We start from the raw sequence: 20,208 nt of genomic DNA on the forward strand, positions 1-20,208 counted from the left end.
AAAGACTTTTTTTGAAGTTTGAATCGAAAGGCCCCTTGAACAGATGCTAAATTATTGGGAAAAAATGTCTGAAAAAACTGCAGAAAAACAGTGGAATATTTATTAACAATATTAAGCAATTTCACAATCAAATTCATTTTCACACAATTTACGGCTGGGTGTTTTTTTGTTTTGGGTGACGGGAAAAGCGCACGAAAAACCTCGTTCCGAACAATAGACGTTTCTCATCTCGCATTGATGGGATCTATTCAGAGTGACGGCGGCGGCAATAATTTTGAGCGCTTTGTAAATGATTCGAAGCGTCAACGCTTTCTCTATCTTTTGAATGGATCTGAAAAAATAGGAGAAAGACCACCAAAACATAGACAATTTTCCATGCCAAAAAAAATTCTTTAAGAAAAGTTTGATTGAAAAGAGGCCTAAGAATAGTGTGAAAGTTATTGTTATATGCGGTTCACGATCAAATAAATGCCATTGATCAATAACACGATGCATTGGAATGAACACAGATCAATGCGTAGACTTGATCAAGACCGTATTCGTGCAAGAGACGCACGAACAAAAACAAGAAAACCACACAGTGTTTGACAGCACTTAGTACTAATAGTTCATTGAATGTGATCGCAGCCACTGTTTTCGGTGCGCACGCCATTTCTAAAAAAAAAGTCATCGAACGAAACAAACTAAAACGAAGCGAAAAAAACTCGTCCAACGAAATTCCACTGAAGTGGTACAGAAACCATTTCATCATGAGCAAAAGAGATCACTTTTTTCCATTCGGTTTGCGCTTATGAATACAGCTTGCGCACACTCTAACCGCCACTCTAAGCCAAGCCGAACCAAACCGAATGCGCACTGCGTACGCAATCCAGTTGACAATGGCATCAAATAAAACAGAGGCGTAAAAAGAAGCGAAACAGACAAAAGCAGCCGATAAAAAGCGCTAACTGAAACTGTATTCCATATTCATTGTCGCAATTTTGTCTTTCTTCTGTATATTTTTTTCTTCGTAATGGCAAGCGGCTTTTGAACAACCATTTATATTGTGTTTATTATTATTTTATTATTATATTATCTGTTTGTTCTGTACTTTTTTTGTTAGTGTAAATTATCTGGTCACGAACGAAGACCGGTAGCTTGAGAGAAGAGAAAAAAATGGCTCAATTTTCGAATTCTTGAAAATAAGATGGTGATTTTTTAGCATCACAATTTTGATTTACTACTTGTTTCGCCGCTTTTTTTCTGTATCCACACTGAATGACTTTTTATGTGTCGAACAATGAATTCGCTCATGATCGTCTAATAAATAAGCTTGTACCTTTTTATGACTCTATTCTATCTCGCAAGAAGAAGAATGGAAAAAGTCGTGAAAAAGTGTACAATCTTCATTTGCAAACAGCATTTGAAAATAAAATGGTCATTTGCTGTCGGTTTTTTATTTTCATTCAAGAACACATTTCAAATTGAGTTTTTTCTTCACTCTATTCGCCTATATAATTAGTTTTGGAAGCTGATTGGCAAATTTCAACCGAACAGAACCATTAATTTTGTGCTGAGAACATTAGTCGGACAATATACAACACAAAAAGCGATTGTGAGTGCTTTTGAGACGCGAGCGAGCGAGTGGACAAAGGAAATGTTATAAATGGCACTAAATGGGAGACGTGTTCGTGGCTAATTTTTTTCTTCTTTGAAATTTCAACGAAAGCTAATCGGTGTCCGTTAAAAGTGTACGTTTAAATGTGGCGAAAAGCGATTTTGACAATCTACCTTCGACTTTTGATTTAGCGGCGTTGCATGAACTTTGACACACGCAACTACTCAATTCACTTGACGCCACCGTAACACAACCGCTTATAAATGATTGTGTAGCCTGTAGAACTCCGTTTTTTAATTGCCATTATTATTAAACATTTTTAAATGATACGAGCAATATCTAAAGAATAATAAAGTTGTTCACCTCGAAATGCATCTAGATTACTCGGAGCTCCGTAAATCAGTTTCAATATTGAAAGTGTTTTATGTCTTAAAGTTCAACTGCAGCGCCAACTGTTTGCCGTCGATTTTCCTCCTCTATCTCTCTCACTCTCGTTCACACACTGAAATCAGTTTTAATTGAGGTTCGATTGATAGTAGCCTTCAAGGTGAACATCGTCACATTTGCATATTCATTTCTCTTTCAAACGATCATAATTGCATCGTGATGTTGGTTGGCTGCTGTGAGTGTAATTGAAATCGAATGCGAGCAATTGCTATCGGCTTGTTACAACAAGTGCCATTCATAGAAAAAAACTAGGTATCTGGTGCTTATTTGAGTAATGGGCTGGCCTCAAAGCGGTTGCTACAGTGAAATGGATCGGCCATTCGCTCAGAGCAATATGTAATACACTCACCCGATGCCATTATTCGTTGACCGGTTCCAGTCTTTTTGTTTGACGTATGATGCCACAGTTCTTTCGATGAAAAGACATCAACAAATCATAACTTGATGTCTGGACATCACAATTGCCTCTGCCGTCGTTTCGTCAATAACACTCGAAATTGGGATTATGCAAATTTTTTACTTTGTCTGCCTATTATTTTATTTCGCACACTAGCTCCCCGGCACACTGGCTCCCCGGCACATCAAATGGAAAAATTATCATCGCATCAAATCAAACCAATTATCATTATTAAATTGCATGATTTCTTGGTTCGTTCACATACAACTCAATTAATTTTAATCGTATTTATGCACGAAAACATCAAACGTTTCGTTATGCGGTTTCTCGCTACTTGCAATTGTCTCAATGTGAAATCCGCTCGTTTTGTGTACCGTTTTGAGCAATTCATAACAATTGGTATTTTCATTCGCTATTTTGGGTGTCTGTATTCATCGTTGCTTTTGATAGAGAAGAGTACTTAAAAGGATTCCGTGAGCGAATTGTGTAATACTGTCCATTTGATTCTTTTTGGTTAGTCCCTAATGTGCATGAAGTCAGTAAATTGGGTTCAAGAGACATCGGAGATAAAGATCGATTCTCCTTCGGGCGCTATTTAGCATGGTTAACAGTGACTATGACATTTCAAACAATTTCTACAGAAATTGATATGTGATCCATCACACCGATCAAGATCATGTGGAAAACGATACTTGATAGCATAAAAAACCCAATACATATTTATTTTGAATCAAATCAGCATTAGATTAAGTGGTGAAATCGAATTTTGTTTACTTTCATATCCGATGAAAACATGTTGTTGACCATAGATAATTGAATCATTGCTCTTTTCAACTAATGCCAAAACACTCATTCACCGAAAACGATCATGACTTTTATCCGTGCTGCTATCACAAAAATGAACTTTGCGAACATGAGCTGTATGATCGCTGCGAAGTAACGCAAAGAAAGGTTGATTGTTTCGTAATTGAAAATTAGCGTTTACTCCAGTCACGACGAATCAGTTAATAAGGTGCTTTCGACGCGATCCAAACAACATTGTAATCGATCGTTCGCCAAAAATCAGCCAATTATGGTGTATAACCGCGCTGAGCATTTAAAAATCAATAAAACACAGAGTTCGGATGCGATTTTCCAAAGTGTACAAAACTTTCTTCGCATAAACGATTACCATTTCTGAATATTTAAGATCAATAATGCGTTTAGCATTAAAAATAATCATGATCATTAAGTACTTGAAGCTTTTCAAAATTCACGTTGAACAAATCATTTTTACGTATTTTACCTCCAAAAATCGATCGCAATCCACATGTTGGATGATGAATGGATTTTTTTCAACGGATGACGTCATAAGAATCGATTCTATGGATCAATGCCAAAAATCTCCGTATCTAATTTATTTTTGATGATGATTGATGGTGCCCGAAAAAGATAATGTATCAAATGATATTGCAAGTGTCTCGACTCTAGTCGGAAAGTCACAAAAAGTGCGCACCAACGCAAAATGATCATTGCTGTCCAGTTTACTGGCTAGTGTCTTACAAAATCTTGATCTAAATGACTCCATTTCTTGTGCGTGTTTTTTTTTAAGTGGTTCTTAAGCCTAAGCTCTGACAGAAGCTCATTAGCACGCTCCACGTTTTTGCCTTGTTAGCAAGGCACATGTTATTGGAGCAAAACCTAAACGACATTCGCGAGACCATTTATTTTAGATTCTAGAGCAGTAACAATCTTATTTCAAAATGAATTGAATCACAGTGGCGATTTGAATTTAGCCTTGAATTACGTGAAAGACTGCGTGCGACAATGGCTTTCACGCTTCATTTTCTGCCTTTAAATGAAGTTGACTTTGCAAAAACAACGCTTACTTTGTGAACTGAACACAAATTCTAACTGAAATGGTCAAGTCATCAAGTCAGAGCATACGAAAACAGAGCACTTATTGTTATTAACTAAATCGTCGTTTTTATGAAGCTTGAATCCATTTCAAATGTGATAAATACAATAGAACGGAAATTGAACAAATGGGAATTATCTGGGTATTGACTGCGAATATCAGCATATCTTGAGAGCTCAAACCAATTCTTGCATCAAACACCATCCATGTTTAGTAATACATATAATGTCACACACCGGAAACTCAGGTGTAATTCGATTTAAATGTGGTAATAATTAGTTTTTCATTCGATCACTATCTTTAGGACAACAATTTTGGACTTTGCCCATTTCGAAAAAATTCAAAATTGAAAGTAGATTTCAACAAATTTTATTTGATTAGTATGCAGAATGTGTGCGGTGTTTCTCATGCAATGAATCCAATTGACAAAATAATTGGCGGTTCAGAAAACTCAGCGAAATAGATACACGTAAGCACGACCATATTTAGATGGTTGCATTGTTTTACGCTCTTGAATTTAGATGATTATGCCACATTGGACGTATTTGCGCGGCACATGAATGAAAGTGCGAGCAGATGCGATTATAATTGAATTAAACTCGCCGTTTTTTTTCAAACTCGTTTTTTTTTTGCTGACGTTTTGAAATCCGTTTCGTCATCGGAAGATGGGTAAAAAGTGCCGCCGAGTTAATGATCAGCTGAGATTGAATATGGGCCATGCTCAGAATTCAATAGAGTTTCATCATTGGCTTTTCAATTTGCGCCATTCCGTCGTTTCAGATTATGAAATGTATTTAGCGCAGACAAACGCAGTTGGAGAAAATTTGAATTATTTTAGAAAGGCGCCAAGATTGAACATTCGAACATATGGCCTAAAAGAATTGGAATCTAATAAAAATTCAAGAGGTAACACATCAATACAAAAATAGAAAAAAAAACCCTAGATTTTTCGTGTATAATACGATGATATATCGTCATGTGATAATTTAGAAAGAGTTTGTTTTTTTATGACATTCTTGTACCGGTGGAAAGATATGACAAGCTTAGTTTTTTTCTTCTTCGAGTACCGTTTCTCGTTACACTAATAAAAACCTCAAATTATCACTGTACCATTTTGGAAACGATGCAAATGAGAAGAACAAACGAATGCGTTCCGTTAGCATGGAATGTACGAAATGCAAAGCGGTTAACATAGTTGGAAACAAGAAGAGTGATGACATCGGTCATCAGCATTTCATACAAGCAATATTGTTTTTTTTTCAACAACCTGATCTCGACATCTTTTTTTCAACAAGAATGATTATAATTAACGATTGGGCAAAACAAGAAGAAAAAATCTTGTTTAGTACGATGCTTGCAAAATTCTGGTAACTACCATGTGATTTATGTACAATAACGTGGCGAGAGAGCAAACGAAGAACGCGCACGTCATTGCCGGGCCAGTTAAAATGAATTGAACAATACACGATTCATCTGAATGATAACATACTTTCTTCACGTGAGCCGTAAGCAAGCATACAGCACCGAAACACTGCGTGTGTCGCAATGAAAACATCGCCTATTTATGCGATTACTGTGCATAAGTCGGATTGTAACGGTGATTTCCCTTCTTTCAACACGCAAAACATCGGCCCAATATAATAGCTGGCCATCATAATTCAATGGAGGAGAAACAATCGTAATTGAAGTAATCAGAATTTTTCGAAGCGATGCGAAGATGAGAAGAAGGTGCGAAAAATAAACAATTCAAATCTCTGAATTGGGGTACAATAAACGGCTTTGACCTGCCGCACATTCGATCGGTCGTTCTCATTGTATATTTTCTTTTCTTCTATTTATTCAAATGATCACAACCAATCATTATGAACTGCGTACGCAAACCGACAATCGATTAATTCAATGACTCCCGTTCGCTATGTATTGAACGTGTGAAGCATTTCTTTTTTTTCGATTTAAATACTCATGTGTTAAGAGTGTATCTTTCTCTTATTTTCTGCTAATCAAATAACGTCTCTCTAAGGTTTTTCACCTTCAAATCATCATTTAATAAGTTAAACATTAGGCTAGTGAAGAAAATGCGAAACGTTCGAAAGTCTTTTAGTTGATGAGTTTTTGGTTTATTTCTTGGTGTTTCCCATATTGGATAACGTTCGAATGATTACAACGATTGCTGAATCAAACTTTGGAAATGTCATTATATTGATGATATGTCATTTGACCAAATTCGAATGAAAGTTTCTTCCTTTTTCGGAGCGACAATTATTTTAGCCGGAATGAATTAGTCACTAGTGGGTTTGTTGCTCACCAAAGTATGGATATAAGTAACTAATAAAAAAAACAGTGCCGACAGACACACTTTTTCTAGTGTCCAGTTACGTACGAACTCAGAAGATTGAACTTCTCTTTATATAACTGCTACCATTTCGGACTGTAATTCAGTAGAAGAGGCGACGTTTGAATGATGGCTGAAAAAAAAGAAGCAAATCGACATTTAATCGAATCAATGCAAAGCAAAAAAAATCGTTTAGCAAAAACGTTTCGCGACGACACATCCATCACATTTTAAAAAACGAGCCACTTCAATCGTCTACCAATCGACCAATTCATTGGATCGTTTATGTATGAAATATTGTTTTAGCGATTTGCTAATAATTGAATTCGATTTCGATCGATAGCTTCTTGCGAGTTTGTCTCAAATGCATGAGGCTACATCAATCTAATCACTAAGTAGCAATTATGCAATTTGAAAAATTATCGACGAGTGCCAACTTTGGCAATTGCAAACGATTTCATTAAACCCATTAAGTTGATTGAGTGGCAATTGCGAAAAGTGGAAAAATTGAGAGAATATTGATTTTTTCCCCTTCAAAAAATTACTATCATCATTCAAGGAATTGTAATTATCAGTTTAACAAAATGTCATTTTTTGGCGTGAGACTTATTTCGTTTTAAATTTGATGCCAATTTCGTCGAAATGAGAATTTAACGAGATGGATTGTGTAAGTAAGACATTGAAATAGGCTATGGTTTCCATTTGGTATTGTTTGCCACGCGCATACAGCTGATACTCATTTTGTGGGACCAATTAATTGTTCTAGCAGCCGTCGAACGCATGACAAAATCAAATGTCTAATTATTATTGTTTTTTTTCCAAACTTCACATTTTCATTCGCAAGTTTGAAAGAATCGGTTCCAAATTTCATAGACATATAATTTGTTTGAGCCTAAATTTAGACGGTTCGGTTCGAAAATGTGTTGTTTGTTTGTGAATAATTATACGGATCTCGCACTTTAGCACTTTGCGGTCGCTGTGTGGCTAGGTAACATGACGCGATCTAGTGACTTGGTTCGTTTACGTTTAACACATTCGATCGGTTCAGTCAAGAACACCTTGAAACGTTCGCGCTTTTTTCTTCATCCGAATCACATTCGAAGCATTGCCTTATTTTCCATTAAACTCTGTATACTTTGCGATGCTGTGCATGCAAACTGTTTTCAAGTACTTCGTTGAGTTCAAACTTCAAAGTGTTACATAAGAGTGACGACTCGCGGCACATTCTCATTTACCCTTTACTTGATGGTTTGCGTCGTGTGTCATTTTTATTCCACTGATCTCGTGTGTTCGTGTGTTTGAACATCGATCTTAGCGATTTCGGTCCGCAAATAGAGCTGTGCACACACGCACTGGTAGAGCAGACTAAGTCAATACAGTCATTTGTTTCCCAGTGCGAGAGAGTGAGACTTTCAAGGTAAATTCAAAAATTAAATTTAATCGTTTGCCGATTCGATCGCGGTTTCAATTCTGTTTTGTCTGGTTGAGTGCGTGCTGGCGAAAACACTAATTTCGACCTGCATGAGATTCATTTTCCTTACATTTGTATCAATTACATTGGACGATGATTGGTGAGAGTTTCGATTTCGATTCACAGGTGAATTTATTAGAAAGAAAACATTCAATGATGAGCGAGGCCGAAGATGAGCCGCTGAATGAAAAAAATAAGTTTCCAATTGGGAATGTATTAGCGGTAATAATTATTATGATAATGATGATGATGCTGCAGCTGCTGTTGTGGCGACAATAGCCGATGATTTTCTTTTTGAATCACAATTAAAGAATGGAATATATAATTTGGGAATGTGTCAGAAGAAAGCCCATAATCAACTAAAGAGATTTCTTTTCACTCGCTGCCTGAAGCTTCTTATGCAAATTTGCAACGCTATCTCCAGAGAAAGATGTACATTTATATCGAATTATATGGTAACAGATGAGAATTTTAGCGGCGCCTTTGTTTCGTCATTAATTTCTGCGAAAAACTTTAATAACGAATAATTGCGCAAAATGGTATTTTCACTGCATTTTAATGGAAATAATAGCATTAATTCGGCGGCTTAAAATATTCCGATGGGAACATCACCTCAATATATGAGTTTCAAACACTTGTAATGATTACATCTATGGGTGAGATTGAGAGTAGTGTATGTTTGATTGACTTTGTTACGAAAGAGAAGAGCAAGTTTCTGTCGACTTAAAAATGGTTAAAAGCGAGTATATTCGTTTTAGCGGGTCCTCGCGGTTTTTCACGGTTTCCGCGGAACTGATAAGAGATAACAACTTGCTGTCTTCGGCAAAGTTGTAGCGCTTGAGATCTTCTATAACATCGCTGAAGACAGTTATCTCTTATCTCTTATCAGTTCCGCGAAAAGCGCGAAAAATGATAAGAAAAAAAAAGTTCTATATAAAAATTGCTTTTTTATGTGCGCGATTTGCGCGCAACTGATAAGAGATACGAGATAACTGTCTTCAGCTTAGTTATAGAAGACCTCAAGTTCTACAACTTTGCCGAAGACACCATGTTGTTATCTTTTATCAGTTGCGCGAAAACCATGAAGACCGCGGAGGCTAGACGGTACTACAACATACTCTACTTTAACGCCAACAGAATCATCAGAAAACATACTCGCCTTTTCAAAAATATAAATCGAAGAAAAAACATACTCCACTCTCAATCTCACCCATAGACATTCTCGGTTTTTTTTTCGGAATGTTCACCTCATTAATAAATACCACAACGGATTTTATTGCTAGTGAAATATAAAAGGAGCTCATTTTTTATTCAGCCGTCACAAAATCTGATACAAATTTTTTTTGTGTTGCTTCGCTCTCACGTTGGTTTGTCAAGTATGTGGTTTACCGAAAACAAATGGACACAGATCGGCGCGGATAAGCAATTTATTAGATGCTTTGAAAATTTATTCGTCATTTGATGGACTTATGTATATATACGAAAGCTACGGGCATTTTCTGAATAAGGGAAAAACTCAATAACGAATTAAATATCATGCACAAGCGAACCGCACAAATTGAAATGGGCTTGATACACAATCTGGGATTGTTTTAAAGTGATCAGTTGTCCGTAACCAGTTGTCGGCAACGCAATGGAAAACATCTTGAAACAATTCACTTGTCGTATGGTGATTAAGTATTACGATCGGAACGATTCGATTTCGTAAATGAAAAACAAAAATCGTTGAACCGATTTAAATTCAACTTTGTCTCGAATGTCTGAACATAAAACTCTTTGCAATCGTTGCCAATTTAATAAGTTCAACGAATTGAGTCGGCTGCATATTGAATGAAGCATTTCTTGCTTTGAAATTGTAATAATAATAATGTTTTTCCAACAGTTTTTGTACGATATGTTGCTGTTTTTTTGCTGCAAAAGAGAGAGAATTTGCATAATAGGCGACGGAATCGATATTGTTGGTTTTTGCTTTCTTTCCGCGTGTTATTTTGAGTTGGCCGGTGTGTTGTCAGTGCGTTATTTATTCACCAGCACCAATGCGGGGCACATATATGCTGATTTATTTCGATTGAAAGCGATTCGATTTGAACGATTGAATCGATAAATTATGGACACTCTTTGGTCTTCATTTCAATGAATTGCGCTCGCGTTTTGTTTATAGTTTATACTCTACGTTTCAATTGACAGAGCACTTGAGAGATACTCACTCTCTTTAAATGAATTGGTCTCTATTTGATTTTGGAATATCATTTACGAACAGCATTTTTCTTTTCTTTTCTTTTCATTGCAGTATGTGGTCAACCGTCCGTGCCGTTGAATGCAAAAGTAAAAACAAGTGTTTCCGGTCAATCGGGCATATCAGAAGCGCATTACGAATGCGATTCGGGATATGAATTATTCGGTCCAAGCGTCACGAAATGCGATCCAAAGCGCGGATGGGAAAAAGATCTTCCATTCTGTGGTAAGTACTCGATCTGCCTCTCGATTTCCATGCAGATTTTATAATCTATTCAAACCATATGCAAATATTTACATTTTACGAACCAGCAAATGCCTCATTCACAAAGTTTGGGAAAGTGGATGCAATACCCGATTCGATGATAATATCATCATAATTTGTCTGAGAAAAGAAAGCAGGCTTCAAAATGAAGACTTCACCTTTTTTTTCCGTCGAACTTTGTTTTTTCGTTCTCATGCTGAAAATGATGCAAATTCAGACATTTTAAGTGAAATTGACTTTTTTTCTTGGTTTCACATCTTTTTTTTACTGTGGAAATTGAACAAACGCTAAAATATTTGCTTTAAAAAAAATCTCGGTTCCCTTTCCATAGTAATTAAAATAATGTGGCTAATAACGTGATTGCTGGTTTTCGGCAGCACAAATTTCCATGCTGAAAATTAGTAATTTGCTGGAAAATGACGGAATCTCATCTCATCTCCTCCTGTGCGGTAAAATGTCAGGGAAAAACTGATGCCGTATGTGGCATTTATTCAAACACTTTATTCAGCAGATGTAACTTTTACTATACTTTTTATACGTGCATGGTTCCAGCCGTGCCGTGCGACGACAACCATCGTGTGGCCATAATGTTATGAGTCGCAAAAATCACATAATTTGTGAATCTGCCTCTCTCTCTTTCCCTCGGCATGTGCGTGTGTGTGTGAAAATGTTGTATTTTAATGTGATTTTTTCCTCGCATTTTGCATATTCATTTAATGGGTTGTGTTGTGAGAGTTGCATCTCAACGATCACGTTATTCGCTCGGTGCGCGCGCGCGTCGTATTTACTCATATTATCATAATATAGCTCACAACGAATAATTAAATAATATTACGGAAGAATATTGTTTTCATTCGACATAATCGTCGTTTTTTGTGTTTTGCTGCTGTTTTTGGTTGCGTGTGAATGTGATTTTTGTGTGTAGTAGTACTCAGCGTACATGGGAGAGAGATGAAAAAGTCGGCGAAAGGTGTAACAATGGTGTATTGCTTAAAAAATTTGATGATAAAATTACGCAATTTAATTCAATTTCGCTGGCAGATGATTTATGCGGGCTTCTTCTCTCTCGTTAAATGTATGTTTTTGGTGTTGTTAATTAAAATCATTTCTCGTTTGGTTGTTAGGTACAAATGTGGCATACCGAAAGCCGGTAAATCAGTCGTCTTCAACGAGAGCAGGACCGGCGGGCTTGGCCAACGATGGGAAATTGGGCAACGAAAATCCCGATGAACAAAAGTGCTCCGAGACACAGAAAGAGATATCGCCTTGGTGGCGTGTTGATTTGTTGGCCCCACAAACGGTTCGCGTTGTGAGAATTACCACACGAGGCTGTTGTGGCTTTCCACCGCTTCAAGATTTGGAGATTCGAGTCGGAAACAGCAGTTTTGATCTGCAAAGGAATCCACTATGTGCATGGTACCCAGGAACAGTTGGTATGTAATAAACTCAATGCTTTTAATTACCTTTTATTTGGAAATAAAAAATTCCACATTATCATAAATTGTACCAGTTTTTTAAGCCATAAAAAAAACCTTCAGAACACACCATTTTTCCGTTCTTGTTTAATTGTATGCGCGATTGATCTTATTGTTTCGTTGTGTGTTTATTTTTGCGTATTTCTCTCTCGTTTTCAGATGAAGGCACATCGAAAACATTTACATGTGCACGACCTTTGGTCGGCCAATTCGTTGCTATTCAATTAGTCGGCGTTGAAGGTAGCCTCAGTTTGTGCGAAGTCGAAGTATTTTCGAATGATGGTAAGCAATTTGAACCTACTACCTCAACCATTTAGCAGTTTTTGTTTATTCATTCCGATAATTTGTTAAAAATTTGTTCCCGTCCTTTTCCATGCGACTCACAGAATTCTCGCCGGAACGCTGTGCTGCTCCAAATTTAAATGCGGACACGGTTTTGCAAACATTCGACCGTACTTGCTACGAGTTCCACGTCACACGCGGCGAGAGCTTTGACAAGGCACAACAAATCTGTAAATCGCACGGTAAATATGTTTTTAACTGTCTGTTTGTTCGCACCCGTGTGTCCAATTTTCACAAAGAAAAAGTGACATTTTGTCACCCATTCAAGCAGTTTGTTTGCTCGAATTATTTTTTTTAAATGCTTCGAGCATAACAATGCAAAATACCATTTTATGCATGATAATTCACGAAAATAAAGCTATTTACACGAGAAAGCCCAGCAAACAAAGTGAGAGATTAATCTTAATTGCGATCACTCTATAAATTAAATTCGTTCTGCTAAATTAAATTGGGGTGATCTATGATCCATTTTTAACGGATGGCGAACAGCAACGGAGTATTTAAAGAAAAAAATAATTTACGGCTTCTTAATCTCTCAACCGGTATAGTGTTCAAGTCGAGTAATTTCAGTGTATTTCGCTAATCACTCTTGATACTGTTGGCGTTTAGGTGGAGATTTGATTCATGATTTCCGTGGAGCGACCAAAGACTATATTTTATCGGAGCTGGAGAGACGTAAAACAGAGTTGCGCACGCAGCTAGTTTGGATTGGTGCGCAAAAAGAGCCAGGCTATACATCACGTACTTGGAAATGGGTCAACGGTAATTATCCAAATTCGATGACTTTGACAATTGACAGATTTTACCGATTATGATAAACCATGAAAGTCGAAAATAAAAAAGCGTCCGTAGAAAAACCAACAAGATTCACGCCGAATGTGAATCAAAATGTGGAGGTCATCACCGACGTTTGTCATTGCACAGTCATTAAATTAATCAAATTGAAATTGAACACGCTTAAGGAAAAAACACATTGCTCGGCAGGCGAGCGCGACTGCACAAAACATAAAATAGAAAAATAATGAATGTGTGAGAAAAATCGATGAATGCTGTGAAAATTATTGCACATAACATATTATTGTTATTAAAGACGAGTGTTATTTTTTATTTTCATTTCTGGGCTTCTGTCTGGAAACGGTTACCGTAGACCGTTAAATGCATAGAATATACATCGTATACTACATCGTCGACGACGTAACCGATTGAACGTGTCATTAATTATTGCTAATATCTGCTTTTGCTCCTTAAATACAATATTTTTTCTTTGCTCATTGTTATGGTATTCGCAGTGTGAATATTATGTGCACGTTCTATGGGCTTGTTTCGAAATGCCTGCTGCATGAGAAAAATAGAAAACCGTAAAATGTAAAATGTAGGCAAATGATTGTTATCAGTCCTTTTGTTTGCGTGTTTGTTTCTTATTTTGTTTCTTCTTTCTAACTAAATCTAATCACAATCTGTCATGTTGTATGGAAAAATTCCCTTTTATGGTTTTGCATATTCGACGCGAAACAAAAATGCCTGTTATAAAATGCAATGTGATCTCTGTTTATGTTAAACAGGTGATATTGTATTGAAGCCTGCATGGGGCCGTGATCAACCGAACAATTACAACGGCGAACAAAATTGCGTTGTCTTAGACGGCGGAAGAAATTGGCTTTGGAACGACGTTGGCTGCAATCTTGACTATTTACACTTCATTTGTCAACATGGTGAGACTATAATTACAACACTAATTACTTACCTTGAGGCCAATTTTCGACTTATTCATTCAATTCACTTTCAGAACCTTTGTCATGCGGTTCACCTGATTCACTGCAAAACACTACCGTCTCGGGTCGAAATTTCACAAATGGTGCCAATATATCATACTCGTGCCCGATTGGTCACGCTCTCATCGGCAATGGAACGCGTAAATGTGACAATGGTGTTTGGAGTGGAAAAGCACCGACTTGTAAATGTAAGTGGAAATCGAATGTGTTTTCTTGTGGAAAGTGAAAAATGTAAATCATATTTCAATTTATAGACATTGACTGTGGAGAATTGCCGGCACTTGAGCATGGAGCGATCATTTTACCGGAACACAGAACATCATATGGTGCTCAAGCAATGTACACATGCCACGAAAATTACACTTTGATTGGCAATGAGAATCGCACGTGTGGCATCGACGGGTGGTCTGGTAAACAGCCGCAATGTTTGGTCGACTGGTGCCCAGATCCTGTGCAAATCGCCGGCGGTCAAGTCGAAATGAGTGGCAAACGAGCGGGAGCAACAGCAGTCTATAAATGCGATCCAGGATATGTACTCATTGGTGATCCGGTAAGGAGGATATTCTTCCATATATTCCTTCTATTTTTTTATATTTCTGTTTGATTTTGGAAGATTTTTTCATAAGACAGACTTTCATTTGAAAGAGCATTTTTTAACGAAACGTTTTAAATCGAATTTTCAGATCATAACATGTGGACTAGGAGGAGAATGGAGCGGAAAAGCACCAATTTGTCGATATGTCGACTGTGGCACTCCAGTTAGACCGGATCGAGGTAGCATTCAATTGGTCAATGGGACAACGACTGTTGGATCGATAGTTAAATATCAGGTTTGTTCAACTCTTGATTTTGTGTTGAATTGTAGGAAAAAACTAACAGGATTGATTACAGTGTGATGACGACTATTGGCTGGTCGGCAACGGCGAATTGCGCTGCACAAAAGACGGTAAATGGAGTGATGATGCACCAGCTTGTGAATGTAAGTCAAAGATGCGTTTTTTTCTATTTTGTAACTTTTATTTCATTGCTCACAATCATATAAAATTTCTATTGAAAAAATGATTGTTTTCAAGCTCTTTGAAATGAACCTACTCATCCCGATCTTTCATGTATTTAATTTTTTGTTCATTATCTCTTCAGTGATTACTTGTGAAGCGCCAAATCTACCACCGGGTTCATATGTCGTTGGCTATGATTATAACATTCACTCTACCATCGAATATCACTGTGATGCTGGCCACAAGTTACGTGGCGAGCCTCAATTGAAGTGTACAGAAACTGGTGAATGGAGTGGAGAGGCACCAGTTTGTGAATATATCGACTGCGGCCCAGTACAACCAGTCCCATACGGGTCGTTCAAATACATTCAAAATACAACGTATATCGGATCAGAGGTTGTGTACTCTTGCATCAATTCGCATCGATTGCAGGGCGTCGAAAAAAGACGTTGTTTGGATGGAGCTGCGTGGAGTGATGAAACACCAAGATGTGAAGAAATTCGATGCTCTGAACCTGTCATTGCAGCGCACAGCATTCTGTCAGTCACTGGAAATGACCGAATGTACGGCAGAACTTTGATTCGAACCGCTGAAAACAATCCGAAAAAGAGCGTTCAAACCTACAAGTAAGCATTTCAATGGAAATATAATTTTCGAGATTTCATTTGAGTAAAATGAAGTTTGGTAATTTCACTGCTCAATATCACAAAAATTAATTTCATCTTATCTTTTCTACTAATAGAATCGGGGCTCTCGCAAAATATCGCTGTGAGCGTGGATACAAAATCATTGGTGAACCATTGGTCACTTGTGAAGAGAATGGAGTGTGGAGTGGACAAGTTCCGGAATGTATTTGTGAGTACTCATAGGAAATATTTCTTAAAACTTGTGAAGTTGAAAATGTAGTTCGATTCAAACCAATTCAATTGTTGCTATTTTCTACTCCAGATGTCGATTGCGAGCAACCTGGTGAAATAAAGAATGGAAAGGTGATTTTAACTCAAAATGCCACTTACTATGGATCAACCATTCTGTACGAATGTGACGAAAACTTCAAGTTGGATGGGGTTTCACGTCGCCTGTGCTTGGAAAATGGAACTTGGGGTCATGAAGCTCCATCTTGTGTGGAGATCACTTGCGATGATCCAGACGTGGTTGAAAATGTTGTAGTCAATGCTGACATTCGAACCGTTGGCTCAATCGCGAAATTCTCTTGTCCAAAAGGCCATTATTTGGTTGGCAATGACACACGTACCTGTCTGAAGAATGGTCGTTGGGCAGGCAAATCGCCGATTTGTAAGGCCGTTGACTGTGATCGACCGAATACAATCGAAAATGGTCGTATCATCGTTGTTAATGACTCAACCATCTATGGAGGCTCCGTTGAATATCATTGCATACCGAACTTCCAGCGAATCGGTCCATATCTTCGAAAATGCATGGACGATGCCAAATGGAGCGGTGAAGAGCCACGATGTGAATTGGCAGCCAGTGACTCCCAAGATGGTTCCGGTCTTGGAACTGGTATCGCAATCGGAGTCGTTATCATTGTAATCTTACTAATTTTAATCGCTTTGGTGGTTTTGCATCGCAACAAAGCGCGACCGGTTAAAAATACGGAAAATGTCCAGGCTGCCGAACGGAAAGAAGATCAAAATGCTGCTGTGATGTCTTATTCAAGCCTAGAAACTAACCGACAAAATTTGGATAATTTATATCAAAATCAAGCTACGTTCAACACATTTCATCCGCCCCATTTGAATAACGCCAATAATCGATCGACTGGTGAGTTTAATTGTGTTCATGATTGTTGAGTGGAACTTTAAATTTTTCTATCATTTCAGAAAATATCTATGATCAAATACCAGCAGAGCCCTACTATGATGCTCCTTATGAGATGCAGACGAACGAAGATGTTTACGAACCAGAACCTTTGCCACCGCCACCACCATCGCAAACAACGGCCACGGTCACAATAAACGGAATGGCAATACGATAAAGCGAATCCACTGCAACAACTATGTCTGCCTCTCCTAAGTTCGAATACAATTTAGTGAATTTTAACACTTTTTAGCGCACTCTATGACAATAAATGTTTTATGCCAACCATTGCGATATGATAATTGTGAGAAATGACTGTCTTTTTGTTAGTCGATTACGTTAAGAAAGTAATTTAATCGTAGTGGAAATAAACTGCATATCTAGTTAGTAAGCGATTCAGTCATTTTAATTAATGTAAAATAGCAAATGCTTCAATTATGCACCTACATACAGGCCAATTGTGCCCCGCTAGAAAGAAAAGAAACGTGTCGATTTTATTTAAATTGTATCCGATGACAAAACAGTTGAAGATCTTTTATGAATGTTTTATCTTAAGAATTTTAAACTAATTATTTTATTTGTAAATAAACATAAACTCTCTTGGAAACATGGAAAGACTATGGGTTTTATTTTGTTTTTAGACCGAATGAATGCTTAGAACTTTTGCCATGAAGGTGGGAATTAATTTTATGTTATGACACATCCATGCTTTTGGTCATTTGAACTAATAATAGATTTGAGGAAAGTGCTTCACCCAAACAGTGGATAATTCGCTTAGCTAACATAAATAATCTTATGTATGATTTTTAATCTTTAATCCGTTCGAACTTATTGTAGTTTTCACAAAAATACATCATTTCAAACCTATTCTACTAACCAATTTCATAGCTAAATTGTGCATGCCGTTTCATTTTTCAAATTTTCAGTTAATAAGAATATTCAGTTGGCAATGCTGTTATGAAGGTATTCGCATCGGGCAACATCTGTCATACGTTCGTTGCGTCTCGCTTCAGTCACCACCGTCTGTTCTGCTTACTCTTCCACAAAGAGGCCGCGACAAAACAATGAAACATCACAGCTTATGGTAAACGGCAAACGTCTTTAGTGAACGAACAACAGTTTAAGGTGTAGCAATTCCAGAACTTGATCTGTCATTTTGCAATTGCATTTAAAAGAATTTTTTTTTTCAATTTTTGATCAATTTTCGCATTTCGTTCGCGAAAACGTTTTTGTTTCAATATTTCCGTTATTTTTTTTATAAAAAAAGGTGAGTAATGTGTGGGTATAAAATGAATCATAAAGCAAACTGAGTGTAAAGATGGAGTGAAGATTCTATGAAAGTGACGTCACAATATCGTTTCGAGTATTTTTGCAAATTTTTCGCTTTAAACCAAGAAATTATCACATCAAAAGCAGAAAATGTTGCACAAAAAATGCATTTTTTCATATTTAATAGTTGAATTCCATGTTGGGCGATGTTTGAAGTGCATTGAAATTTTGCTGATGTCGAATAATGTTGTGTATGTGTGTATTGTTTGCGGTTGAACAAGGCATTTGTGTGTTCGACAGCGTCGACAAATCACACAAACAAATCTGTTGGTCTACTTTTTGGAATTGAATTGAAATGTAAAAGAAAAAAAAAAATGAGCGCATAAATTCGCACCATTTTTGGTAATGAATTGGCAAAGACACACATGTAATTATTGTTGTACACATTTAGAATTGATTTGTTGATTACGGACAGATTTATGGCCAATATGCACAATACCAACCAGTTTGTGCACAAAAACAGAGCAACAACATAAAACAAAAAAAAATGTTTTCATTGTGAGTGAGTCACAGCGATTAAGTACCCGGATTTCTTTTTCCCACTACTAATATGACAACCAAATGACACACGCACATTGACATATTTGGCATAGTTTATAGCAGCTGCGTGAATTTTAACCAAAACTGAACTAATTAGAGGTATTTTTTGACTTTTGTTTTATTTCAGAAAAGATGTCATCACGTAAAACAGCCGGTCGTCGTGCAACAACAAAAAAGCGTGCACAACGCGCTACTTCGAATGTTTTTGCTATGTTCGATCAAGCCCAAATTGCCGAATTCAAGGAAGCATTCAACATGATCGATCAAAACCGTGATGGTTTCGTTGAGAAGGAGGACTTACATGATATGCTCGCATCGCTTGGAAAGAACCCAAGTGACGACTATTTGGATGCCATGATGAATGAAGCTCCTGGGCCAATCAACTTCACCATGTTTTTGACCTTGTTCGGTGAACGCTTACAAGGCACCGATCCCGAAGATGTTATCAAGAATGCGTTCGGCTGTTTCGATGAAGAGAACTTGGGACTCATGCCAGAAGAACGTTTGCGTGAACTTTTGACCACGATGGGGGATCGCTTCACAGACGAAGACGTCGATGAAATGTACCGTGAGGCGCCGATCAAGAACGGTCTCTTCGATTACATAGAATTCACTAGAATCTTGAAACATGGCGCAAAAGACAAAGATGAGCAATAAATAAAGACCAAAACCGATTCAATGCACGTATATATGCACAATCAATTCCAATAATTATGTTTCAGAGCCTGAGCCTCTTAGGCTTTCAGCGATTTTGATTTTTTTTTTTTAAATATTAGATTATCATATGCAAAATCCATAATTTCTCTAATTTCAATTCCAAAAGAAAATCATCTAATATTCGTTATTTGCGATTATCTAATAAACCATTTGTATTGAACAATAAAGATATATTTCTTATTATTGATTAACCAAAAACCAAGCCTTTTGCTACGACATATTATTCATAACATGTCCATTTGCAGCGAATTCGGTTGAATTAAATCTCAGAGAAATCAAAACCCATCTTTGAACTATTTAACACAAATATAAATATAGTTTCCTGTCAGGTTTGGAAATATATACCACATTTAATGCGCTATATATTGCAATAGATTTACATGCTATCTTGACGCATAGAAACATGAATTCGATTTTTATTGAAGGATCTCCGGAATATTTATTTGCTAACGAATTTCCGAATTCAACTAGCAAAGAATAAAATGACTAAACAATCTTAACATCTACAATTCCACATTATACGTTCTATAAGATAATCGAATCCATGTGAATTATGCCCATTTTAGTTTTTTA

The 20,208-nt window shown here is 37.0% G+C and overlaps 2 protein-coding genes across 3 annotated transcripts in view; both read left to right on the forward strand.

Annotated features, from left to right (window-relative positions):
- The window catches only part of LOC129569958 (sushi, von Willebrand factor type A, EGF and pentraxin domain-containing protein 1), a 34,928-nt gene extending 17,264 nt beyond the window's left edge, over positions 1-17,664 (forward strand). Inside the window, exons 3-16 of the mRNA XM_055449245.1 lie at positions 10,432-10,602; positions 11,766-12,074; positions 12,276-12,398; positions 12,503-12,640; positions 13,068-13,220; positions 14,021-14,170; positions 14,245-14,418; positions 14,485-14,780; positions 14,914-15,060; positions 15,122-15,209; positions 15,371-15,854; positions 15,971-16,083; positions 16,177-17,013; positions 17,073-17,664. Of these exons, the coding sequence (XP_055305220.1) occupies positions 10,432-10,602; positions 11,766-12,074; positions 12,276-12,398; positions 12,503-12,640; positions 13,068-13,220; positions 14,021-14,170; positions 14,245-14,418; positions 14,485-14,780; positions 14,914-15,060; positions 15,122-15,209; positions 15,371-15,854; positions 15,971-16,083; positions 16,177-17,013; positions 17,073-17,227 (3,338 nt within the window). The 3' untranslated portion in view covers positions 17,228-17,664. The remainder of the gene's footprint in view (positions 1-10,431; positions 10,603-11,765; positions 12,075-12,275; positions 12,399-12,502; positions 12,641-13,067; positions 13,221-14,020; positions 14,171-14,244; positions 14,419-14,484; positions 14,781-14,913; positions 15,061-15,121; positions 15,210-15,370; positions 15,855-15,970; positions 16,084-16,176; positions 17,014-17,072) is intronic.
- Positions 17,665-18,126: 462 nt separating this feature from the next.
- LOC129569959 (myosin regulatory light chain sqh) lies at positions 18,127-19,833 on the forward strand. Of its 2 annotated transcripts, none has more exons than XM_055449247.1 (2): positions 18,127-18,316; positions 19,051-19,833. In XM_055449247.1, the coding sequence occupies exon 2, from the start codon at positions 19,051-19,053 to the stop codon at positions 19,573-19,575; it is 525 nt and encodes a 174-aa protein (XP_055305222.1). In that variant the 5' UTR covers positions 18,127-18,316; the 3' UTR covers positions 19,576-19,833. The 2 variants fall into 2 exon arrangements, with proteins under 2 accessions (XP_055305222.1, XP_055305221.1); XM_055449246.1 differs by having other exon boundaries at positions 18,128-18,316; positions 19,046-19,833.
- Positions 19,834-20,208: the final 375 nt, after the last annotated feature.

Source organism: Sitodiplosis mosellana, unplaced genomic scaffold, assembly GCF_009176505.1.
Source record: "Sitodiplosis mosellana isolate CC-2019 unplaced genomic scaffold, AAFC_SMos_1.0 Smas_scaffold_47, whole genome shotgun sequence".
Lineage (NCBI taxonomy): Eukaryota > Metazoa > Arthropoda > Insecta > Diptera > Cecidomyiidae > Sitodiplosis > Sitodiplosis mosellana.

Excerpts from the sequence above, each read along its gene's own strand:
- LOC129569959 (XM_055449247.1), top strand. The coding sequence starts at position 19,051 with ATGTCATCACGTAAAACAGCCGGTCGTCGTGCAACAACAAAAAAGCGT.